The sequence below is a fragment of the Saimiri boliviensis genome, chromosome 2 (genome assembly GCF_048565385.1).
Source record: "Saimiri boliviensis isolate mSaiBol1 chromosome 2, mSaiBol1.pri, whole genome shotgun sequence".
Classification (NCBI taxonomy): Eukaryota; Metazoa; Chordata; class Mammalia; order Primates; family Cebidae; genus Saimiri; species Saimiri boliviensis.
This window is the reverse complement of record NC_133450.1, coordinates 965,283-975,791: the sequence shown is the minus strand read 5'-3', so window position 1 is coordinate 975,791 and position 10,509 is coordinate 965,283. Positions and strand designations below refer to the sequence as shown.

The 10,509-nt window shown below is 47.6% G+C and overlaps 1 protein-coding gene, 1 non-coding gene and 1 pseudogene across 2 annotated transcripts; 2 read left to right on the top strand and 1 right to left on the bottom strand.

Moving 5' to 3' along the window:
• The first annotated feature begins 922 nt into the window (after positions 1-922).
• On the top strand, positions 923-1,029 carry LOC120364062 (U6 spliceosomal RNA). Its single transcript, XR_005579415.1, has one exon. It is a non-coding gene; the product is annotated as a U6 spliceosomal RNA (small nuclear RNA).
• An 806-nt stretch (positions 1,030-1,835) lies between these two features.
• On the bottom strand, positions 1,836-2,723 carry LOC141583775 (uncharacterized; annotated as a pseudogene).
• A 3,457-nt stretch (positions 2,724-6,180) lies between these two features.
• Positions 6,181-6,845, top strand: LOC141582539 (putative golgin subfamily A member 8D). The gene is made up of 2 exons (XM_074390785.1): positions 6,181-6,303; positions 6,390-6,845. Exons 1-2 carry the CDS (start codon positions 6,207-6,209, stop codon positions 6,578-6,580), a joined length of 288 nt encoding a protein of 95 aa, XP_074246886.1. The 5' UTR covers positions 6,181-6,206; the 3' UTR covers positions 6,581-6,845.
• The last annotated feature ends 3,664 nt before the right edge of the window (positions 6,846-10,509 follow it).

The window sequence follows — 10,509 nt, the reverse complement described above, 5'->3', positions numbered from 1 at the left end:
GGTGCCGGTGCTCTTCTTAACACTAACAGACGTGTGAGGCCGTATGACTCTAAACCACATGGTGTACAGTTCCTGCCTACTTAATGGCGACTTTTCTGCCTCTGCCTGTGGTTTTGGTCTCTGGCAGTTGCTGATTCGTGGCAAAACCCCAGAGCTTGGAGTCAGAGGAATGACTTTAAGGTCTAGTATTGCTTTTTCTTCTTTTTTCATTTTTTTTCTTTTTTGCCATGATATCAATCCCTCTCAGTCACTAAGTGATTGTCACAGCACTTTATAGAGTTGTTGGTGGCATTAAATCAGGTGGTGTATAACAGTATTTTGTAAAAACTGTAAGGTAGGTTGTGACCGTAGGGGTTTGTAGGTCTTATAGGCATTACTGCTCTTTTTCCCCCCAGTTAAAAGAATTTCAACAAAGAAACAGCTCTGCTGTTCCAACACGAGTGAGAAGACGAAAGAAAAGAGACAACAATTGCCCTGAGACAGCCGCTTCTGATGGTGGCCAGTCACCATGCCATGTGAGTCTTGGCTGGCCAGGCTTCCTGGGAAAAGGGGTCCAAGGGGCAGTAGAGGGTAATTGTTAAGATTGTGGAAGAACTTCTGGGTACTGGTTAAGAATTCTGGGTTTGAGGCCAGGCGCGGTGGCTCAAGCCTGTAATCCCAGCACTTTGGGAGGCCGAGGCGGGTGGATCACGAGGTCAAGAGATCGAGACCAACCTGGTCAACATGGTGAAACCCCGTCTCTACTAAAAATACAAAACATTAGCTGGGCGTGGTGGCGCGTGCCTGTAATCCCAGTTACTCAGGAGGCTGAGGCAGGAGAATTGCCTGAACCCAGGAGGCGGAGGTTGCGGTGAGCCGAGATCGCACCATTGCACTCCAGCCTGGGTAACAAGAGTGAAACTCCGTCTAAAAAAAAAAAAGAGTGCTTGCTTCGGCAGCACATATACTAAAATTGGAACGATACAGAGAAGATTAGCATGGCCCCTGCGCAAGGATGACACGCAAATTCGTGAAGCGTTCCATATTTTTAAAGTTCAAAAAATAAATCACATTTTATAAACTAGAAAAAAAAAAAAAGAAATCTGGGTTTGAATCCAGCCTCTCAATCTGCTAGGGATATGATTTAGGGCAAGTTGCTGGAGCTTTTTGGGTCTCTCCTTTCACGTCTGTAAAATAGAGGTGGTGTTGTCTGACTTCCATTAGTGAAGGTGAAATGAGATTCGTTATTGCTGTTGTTTTTTTGTTGATCCCTAGTACATGGCCCGCTGTAAACACCCAGGACACCCAGGAAATGGTCCTTGCTGTTTGGTTTTCCTCATCCCCAGGCTCAAGGGGAAGCCAGCCCAATGAGCACAGCCATTTGCTGTCAGGCTGTCCCTTTGAGAGTCACTGAAGGGGCCCCAGGGTGGGATGGTGGGAGATAAGAACCATGAGAGGAGCTGGCACAAGGAGTTTTGGGACAAAGGGTCCGAGAGAGGCAGAACGGAAAATGCTGCCAGCTGATGGGGAGGGCAGGAAGTCAGAGGCTTGGACACGGAGGGGACAGAACATCTCCATGTGCACTCTCGTCTCTTGTAGTCAGCCGCAGGTGGGTCACAAGGAGGGCCCTGCGCCATGTGCCTCCATGAAAGATCCAGAGGTAAGAAGCCCTGAGCTGAGGCACAGTGACCCTGCAGGCCAGCCCTCCACCCCCCTCCCACAGTGGCGGCTGGGTGCCCCTCTGCCAGCTGAGACAGCCCCCACACACCCCAACCCTAATGATTGTTCTCTCTGCCTCTCCCCCGACCCTCGCCCAACTCCTCCTCTCTGCGTGTGCCTCAGAGCGCACACCAACCTCAAATAGCCCTGGACTCGAGCTCCGTCACAACCAGTGAACTGAATAACACCGTCAACGTATTGGTAAGAGTCCGGTGGGGTCCCCTGATTCCACGCCGCCAATCCTGGGCTCCAGTTTCCCCTTGGGGCTGCTGTGGGTGACTTGAAGGGCGCTATGGGGAGCCAGCACTGGACGCAGAGCTCAGAGGCCAAATGCCCGCCCTGCCCTCACCTGGCTGTGGCCTTGGCCAAGTCCTAGGTGGGGGACTGGGTACTTGGACAGTGAAGGTACAGAAGAGGAGCTTTGGGATGTTACGATTTGTGTAGAGAGAGGAAACGTGTGTGTGTGTGTGTGTGTGTGTGTGTGCACGCATGTGTGTACATACGATGATAATATACATAAAACATGTCTGCAAGGATTTGTGAAAAACTCAGGAGAGCACGGGTGGCTGGGAGATACTTCCCTTCTGTACCTTCTGAGTTTTGGACTATCTGAATGTATCATCCTTTCAAAAAGTGAGCAGAAGGTTAATTTCCCCCTTCCTGTCTGTGCCCCCATCCCCGGCAGGAAAAAAAATTGGACTTAGAGGATCAGATGGACCTGGGTGTTCAAGTCCCAGCTCTGTCTAATGATCTTAAGCAACCACCTAACCTCTAATGCTCCCTGTTTTCCATCTACACAGTAGAGGTAATGGTAGTGACTGCCTCACATGGTGGTTGTGAGCTTAAATGGGATCATTACCGTGCTACCTGGTGACCCACTCGATAAAGGTTCCAACAGCGGTAGTAATAACAGGAATAACAATAGAATCGATCTGATCTCTCTGGGCCTCTGTGAGCCAGCAGTAAATTTGATCTCTTTGCCTGTCCCTTCCAACTTTACTGAGTTCTTTTAAAATCCAGGCCATGGGCCTTGATCTTTACTGACCGAGTTGTGTATTAAGCTCACCCCTAGCCCTTTTAAGGGGCACCGTGTGGAATGGCCCAGGCTCAACAGATTGAAGCTTCTCCCTCTCCACCCTCCAGCCCTCGAGCTGCTGTGAAGCAGTCCTTGAGCAGCAGTTACAGCAGTTTCTACAGGAGCGGGAACTGCTCAAAGCACAGGTGGCAGAGGTGAGACTTTGCAGAGGGAGGGATGTGGAAGGAAGATGACCCCAGGTGGCCAGGAGCAGGTGAGGACCCGTGACAGCCCTTCCTAACTTCCGGGCCCATTCTTGCAGGTGACGGAGTGTCTTAAGAAAGTTCAGCTAGAAAGAGACGCATACGCTCAACAACTCAAAACAGAGAAGGCGCGGTGGCAGCAGCAATTGCTGAAAATGGCAGGAGAAGTGAGAGCTGACCCTTCAGCCGCGCTCCTTAGATAGCTCACTGGATCTTCCTGGGCATCTGTAAAATGAGAATAGTCCAGCCAGGGGTGGTCACGGGACTGGGCTTTGTGGAGCTGGGGGCGGAGAGGGCGATGGTAGCCTGTCCAGCCACCAGCCCCTCTCTCCAGGGCCCTTTCCCCCTGTGCTTTGGGCAGATGGAAATATTCAAAATGGAGAAAAGCCAGGACGCAATGAAAATCGAGGAGCTGAAGAGGAGCCTTGCCCACCTACAAAACCATCTGGGTAAGATGGGGCTGGCATGACCCGGGAGCAGGACTGGCATCAGAGGGCTGTGGGGGTGGCTTAGAGTGCCCCGGGGAGGTGAGTGTCTGGAAGGGCTTTGAGGCAGAGGGAAAGAGGTCTGTGCCAGGAGATGGCAAGTCTCATAATCGCCACGAGCCTCAGTGTCCCCATCAGAAAGAGGGAGGGGTTCCCGTCGTCAGCCACCCACGGTGCTCTCGATCTGAAAGTGGCTTGGAAGACTGGCTACCATTTGGGGTTGAGGAATCATGAGCAGTGAGGGCAGGTTTGGGGAGCCTGAGAGGAGCTATGCACCCAGAAGAGTTTTTTTTGTTTTTTGTTTTGAGAATCCAGAGGCCCTTATCGTCTGTTTCCTTTCTCAGCTGAACCCCCAATCCTGAAGCCCCCAGCAGGGCCCTCTGACTTGGAGAAAAACCTAAAAACTGAAACCAAGTACCTGAGAGACGAGCTACGGGAACAGGAGAGACTGCAGGAGGCGAAAATGAGGCTCCGGGAGCAGGAGGTGAGGCTGAGAGAACAGGAGGAGAGGCTTCTTGAGCAGGAGGGGCTCCAGGAGCAGGAGCAGGAGCTGGTGTGTTGCCCACCTGGGGAGCCTGCCCTCCTCCCCAGCCCTCCAGGCCTTTGTTTACCCACCTGTGAAATGGGGGAGTATATGAAATGGGGCTCCTAAAGCCACCTGTGAGCCACAGCCCTGCTCTGATGGCTGTGGGAGAAAGGAGACAATTTTTCTAACCTGACTCCACCCTTCCCGGTGCCATGGGAGGCAGACACCAGGTTCTGGGGTCTCCAGCTGCAGTGGGTGGCCGCTCATTGCTTCTCTCTGTCCAGAAGAACGAGAACAGGAGCGCACTGCATTTGGAGCAGGCAGTAAAGGAGCTGCAGAAGCTTGACGAACAGGAGACGGTACTCTCCGTCCCATCCGGGAGGGCTGGGAGGCAGGCACCGGCCTCTGGGGAGGGGAGGTGCAAGGCCACAGGCAGCTCCACCCTGGGGACAGGTGACCCCACACCCTCCAGGACAGTCCTGTGACCGTTTCTGGCTTCCTGCCCTCTGACTTTTAGAGGCGGGTAGCCTTGGGCTCCTCCCAGGTCTGGACATCATCATCCCAGCTCGAGGCATGGAGCCCCCCAGTCATAGGGCAAGAGACAGTGGTGTGAGAGGCTCTTTGTGCTGGATGCAGTGGCTCACCCCTGTCATCCCAGCACTTTGGGAGGCTGAGGCAGGAGAATCACTTAAGATCAGGAGTTTGAGATCAGCCTGGCCAACATGGCAAAACCTCATCTCTACTAAAATTACAATCACCACCACCACAACAAAGCTGCGCGTGGTGATGCACACCAGTAATCCCAGCTTCTCCGGGGGCTGAGGCATGAGCATCGCTTGAGCCCGGGAGCTGGAGGTTGCGGTGAGCTGAGTTTGCACCACGAATCTCCAGCCTGGGCCACAGAGTGACACTCTGTCTCAAAACAAAAGAAATCAAATCAAAACAAAACAAAACGAAAGTCTCCTTAGATCCAAACTGGATTCCAGCCTGGGTTCCACTGGTCACCATTCGACGACTTCGCATCTCTAGTCTCTGTTTCTTTAACTTCCAAAGGAAGTTAGCGTTTTCCTCGCGTGGGTGCTGAGGATTAAATGAGATGATGCGTGGAAAGCATTAGGCACGTAGCAGACTTGGCAGATGGTGGTCGGCTCCCTCTGCTTTTCCACCAGTCTGTTTAAATGGTGGAAGGAAGGACGTGAGATTTGAGGCTGGGGAAGGAGGCGTGGGGTTCTAGGCAAGGGAGGCAGTCTCTTAGGCTGGAGCCAGGGGCCAGGCGCCTGGGCAGGCCACCTTCCTCTGTGGTCCCTCCCAGACCCCCTTATGCTCTTGGTTTCTCCACTTTCTGATTCCTCTGGACCCTCACCCCTTCCGGGAGCCGGTGGTCAGACACCTTCATGACTGACAGGTGCACTCTCCGAGGCCCCAAGGGAAGGGGCTGCGCTCCACCTCCCTGCCCCGTCTGTCCTGTGTATGCCCCTACAAGAATGGTCATCTCTTGCCTTCAGGTGCCATTTCTGAACGCTGCTGGAGCCGGTGCCCAGGAGGAGCAGGCACGGCTCTGTGAGCAGCTCCAGCAACAACAGGTGTGCTGCCAGCAGCAGGCTCACCCGGTGGCCTCGGCCCTGAGGGAGCCAGAGGCAGCGGCCGTGGCCACAGGGACTGGGAGCAAGTGTGGGTGTGGGGAGACCCAGCGGGCCCTGCAGGAAGCCATCGACGAGCTGCAGGTGAGTGAGTCCTGGCAGGGGCCATGAAGGCTGGGGGTGGGGCAGGTCACTGCCGAGATGTGACCCCATTATTTTGGCTCCAGAGAGACTTCATGGCCATCATGAAGGAGAATGAGGACCTCAAGGAGCGGGTGGAAAAACTAGAACTCGGACTGATCCAGCTCTCCGGAGAGAGAGACATGATAAGTGAGCAGGAGGCCGGGGCAGGGCAGGGGAGCTGCAGGGTGGTGGAGGGGCCCAGCCTCTGAGCCTGTCCTTCCGCAGGAAAGTCCGTCAAACCAAATGACCGTGAGAGGGCAGTGACCAAGACCCAGCACCAGAAGAAGAAGGATGTTAGCATGCTGTCCCAGGCCGAGGAAGCGATGAAGGTAAGGTGTACAACCTCTCTGCGGGGGTGAGGGGATGGGGGTGGGCGTGAGCGTGGGTGCCGGCACCGGCATGGAAGCTGAGCACCCCTATCTCCAGGTGGAGCTGCTGGAGCTGCAGGGGCCAGTGATGCCGCTTATGATCGACCACGACGTCCAGCACCCTGCTCATGAGTCCACTCCAGGGGCCACAGCCCCCCAGGGGCTCGGTGCTGCTGACAAGGATGGTGAGCAGAGCCCTCAGGCGGGGTGGGCAGGCAGGAGCAGGGGAGGCTGGCACTGTGCTCAGACCCCCACCTCCCTCTCTCCAAAGAATTTTGTGAGGTGAGCCTGGATGACGACAGCGACAGCCTGGAGCCTGCAGGAGGGAGAGTGCAGCACAACCCCACTGCACAGCAGGTGGCACCTGGCTTTGTGAGCTGCGGGACGGCCAGCAACACCGGCCCTTGGGCAGCAGTCCCTCTATGCCACGCTTTCACCGGGCTGCGGCGAAGGAGGAAGTAGACATCACCGTCAGCTAAGAGGTGGCCAAGAAATTTACAAAGGACCGAAGTTATAGGGTTAGTCTTCTACACGTTTACTTTATTTGAATGTTAGGGCCACTCATGATGATTTTTGTTTCTAATTTATAGTTTATTTGTAAAAAGTTAAAGGATAGTGGGTCTTCGTGTGGCTTTCACTGATGTTCACTCTGGCATCCTTTAGCGTTTTTCCTTTTCAATTTGAGAATCATAGATCATTAGCATGCCTATCGAGTTTGCCCTTACGTGGTGGGAGTTCAAACACACAAAGACCCGCTGTTGGCACAAAACCATTCTCGCCAGCTTGGAATAGGCTGCTATGGTTTTTTAATGTTATTGCAGCATGTATAGTCATTATGGAATTCAGATACAATTTGCTTATGTTCTGCTATGATATTTGATGGAATCCTGATCGCAGTGACCTCTTAATTAGCTCAATATGTGCTTTGCCCTCACGTGCACACTGTTTATTACCCTGTAAGATGCCACTATGAGTACTGAGATTTAGAGCTGTTGAAAGGCCGAGAACTGGAAACAGCCTTTCTTCCATGTTCTGTGCATTGCAGATGAGAGTAATAACATTTTGGGAGCTTTTAAAATCTGACAGAAGAGGAAAGTGGTCTGCTCTGGCAGGTATGTGCAGAATAGAGTATTCCATTCGTTCCCATGCCGAGAACGAGCGCTGTGCTATGGCAGTTCTTTTAGGATTTTTCTGTGCTGTGGGCTCATGAAGATAGTGCATCATGAGCTGCGGCAGCTGTACTCTTTTTTGATGACCTAAAAAAGGATGATTTCTGAGGAATAAAAGGCTCCCATCTTTGACAGTGGATGTGGAAAACCTTTCCTAGCTTGGAGGATTTATATCTATAATACATTGTAAAGTCAGAGTTCATGTTACCTGTTTTGACACATGACTCTAAGTCTCAGTACACAAAAGGGCAGTGGTTGGCATTCTTCTTAATGTATTTAGTAAAGATCATAAGAAATCCTTTAAGATAAAGTGTAATATATATATTTATATGTATATACGAATGGAAATTTGTATCATAGAGTGGATAGGCACTAAATATTGATGACTCAACAGTTAACGTTTTAGGACACTTGGTATAGTGCCTTGTACACAGAAAGAGACCAATGATGATATTATCCTTTTGTATCATTTCAGTTTTAAAAATTGCTATTGATTACAGTTCACATAGCAAGTTGCCGATAAAATATCCATTTTTATAAAACGTCTCCAAGAAAAAAGAAGTCCTTTAAGAGTTTAAATGTCCAGAAAAAAAAGAAAATTAAAAAAATTTTTTGTAAGTTTAAATGTCCCTAGAACAGGCATACAGGTTCTAGTCAAGAATGAATTAGAGCGCAGGAAAGCCGTGTGACACCTGGCATCCCTCTGTGTTCATGGAGTTTCTTTGAGGCAACAAGACTGATTGACCGTCCAGACTCCTCTGGCTAATACCTATTCTTCAACCACCGTGGTTACTCTGACATAGGAATTGCCTTCATTTTCTTCAATAAAAAGGACTTTAAACAATAATCACAAACAAAAAATGATAATCACAAACATTATTATAAACTAATACATGTGAGAGTACTTGGCTGAAACAAAAAGGAGTTTCAGTAGAGAGAATTGTACTGTATTTTAAAATCAAGGAGAAGTTTGTGCAACTTAAAATGTTTATAGACTGCATGCCATCTACCGTATGTGAATGTCAGCGTATTATCAGGAAAAGTGTCTGTACAATCACAGAGTTCTATTTCCTCACCAAGTTCTTTACCAAGAGGGAAATATGTTTTTACACCTTTCGGTTTCAGTTAGAGGCATATTTTGTGCAAGATTTATGTTAATGTGCCTCTACATTATGAATGAATTCTTTCAGTCAGACATTGCCCAAGTCACAACGTTATGATGCTTGGGAAAGAATCAACAGTTGAAACTTCATAAAGTTCTAATGTCTGTGGGCCAAAACACGTCCCATTGTTAGGATGGAGGGAGATATGCATGTGTGCTCCCTGAAGTGGAGATTCCTAGTTACTGACCGTGTCCATGTTTAGCATTTGGCATCCTCATATTTTCATAAATATGACATTAATTGGAGAGCACTAATATGATTTACAGATGGAATAACACATTTGCCTGCATTCCCTGAAAGAGTATAAATATTGGGTCCTGGTGACTTGAACTGACTCTTCCAAATTATAGAAATTTATCAACGTATCAGATAAACTCAGTTTCAGAATGATCAAGGAAAAATGTTAGACCAAATAATGCGGCAGATCGACAGTGGTACGATTTCTAGCCTGGGGGTTTAAAATGGACTTAAAGTTCTGTTTTGTGTTTTATTTCTGAACTTAACTGCTTTTGCATTCTTTGAGTTCAGTTTAAAGACAGTTACTCTTAAGTCCATTTTCAGCCCCGGGCTAGAAATCGTACCACTGTTGATCTGCCACATTATTTGGTCAAACATTTTCCCTTGATCATTCTGAAACTGAGTTTATCTGATACGTTGATAAATTTCTATAATTTGGAAGAGTCAGTTCAAGTCACCAGGACCCAATATTTATACTCTTTCAGCGAATGCAGGCAAATGTTTTTCTTAATCATTCTGAAACTGGGTTTATCTAATACATTGATAAATTATTTCAAAGCGATTTTGATAGTTCAAATCACTTCACTTTTACCCTAAGAAATATAAATGACTAGGAATGACCTTGACATAGTGTTTAGCATCTGTACCCAATCTGACAAGAATGTGTTCATCAGGTACCTATGGAGTAAATCACATACAGACATATTTAGCTGAATGTCATTCTGGAAAATACATTTACTATATTAACCGAAATATCACTCTGTGTAGGCATTTTGTCATATATTTAAGAAAAATGTAAAAAGAATGGAAATCATATGACAGTGACTTAATTCTTTCTTCAAAGTGCATGCGAGTCTTTTGCAGTACTTCATTCAGCCAAGTATCTGTTCTCTGCCTCATTCAGTAGAAGGCAGCTTTCAATTTGCTTAGAAGGCAACATCAGAAGGTTAGCATTCATTAAAAACATAGAATTTTATTTTATTTTCATATTTGTGTATGTTTATTTTAGATGACTGAAACTTCACAGAATTTAACAGCAAATAAAGTTTAAAAAATTTTCATTCTGTACTTTAGCTCCAACTATCTCTATTTTATAATCTATAAGGCTCATGCCATAGTTCAGCACCAACAAGATCCACACAAAACTGTTTAAGAATCTTCTTATTCATCCTGTATGATAGTTTTTGTTTGTTGTTGTTTTTAAGGTAAAAGTCCTACTTTCAGACCTTGAAGTGCAATCCCTCTAGTCAGAGTACAAAACTTGGGTTGTACCTTCTTATTTTCATTGAACAGATAAAAAAAAAAAAAAAAAAAAAAAAAAAAAAAAAAAAAGGAAAAGAACCGTGTTCCACCATTGATTTCGGTTGTCAGTCTATATGTTGAATTTATAATACTGAAGGGTCAGAAGGAACATAACAATGCCCTGCCCTATTCTTCCCCTCCATTTTAAAGTTTTAAAAACACAACCAGAAAAATGTTTCATATTTTCTTTAAAATAAGGTGCAAAGAAGGATTGCAACAACAAACGTCCTCATCCACACCTCCAATAACATCTCACTGTTTAGCATAATCTACCATGAACGGATTCAGGGCCTCACCTAGAGCTATATTCACAGCTCCTGAATGGACCATGTTTGCTATACCAGAGGCCTGCTCAATGGCAGCGTCTCTCTGTTCAGAGGTCATTACAAAAAAATAGAGTTTTCAAATGTGGGTTCAACTGAATAAATTTGAATTTCTGTAGGAAGAATCAAAATACCTATTTAAAGATTGTGATATATGATAATCATTTTAAAGGATTTTATTAAACCTGATAGGTTTT

Excerpts from the sequence above, each read along its gene's own strand:
- LOC141582539 (XM_074390785.1), top strand. The coding sequence starts at position 6,207 with ATGCCGCTTATGATCGACCACGACGTCCAGCACCCTGCTCATGAGTCC. Across the intron at positions 6,304-6,389 it reads CGGTGCTGCTGACAAGGATG|AATTTTGTGAGGTGAGCCTG; the intron begins GTGAGCAGAGCC and ends CTCTCTCCAAAG.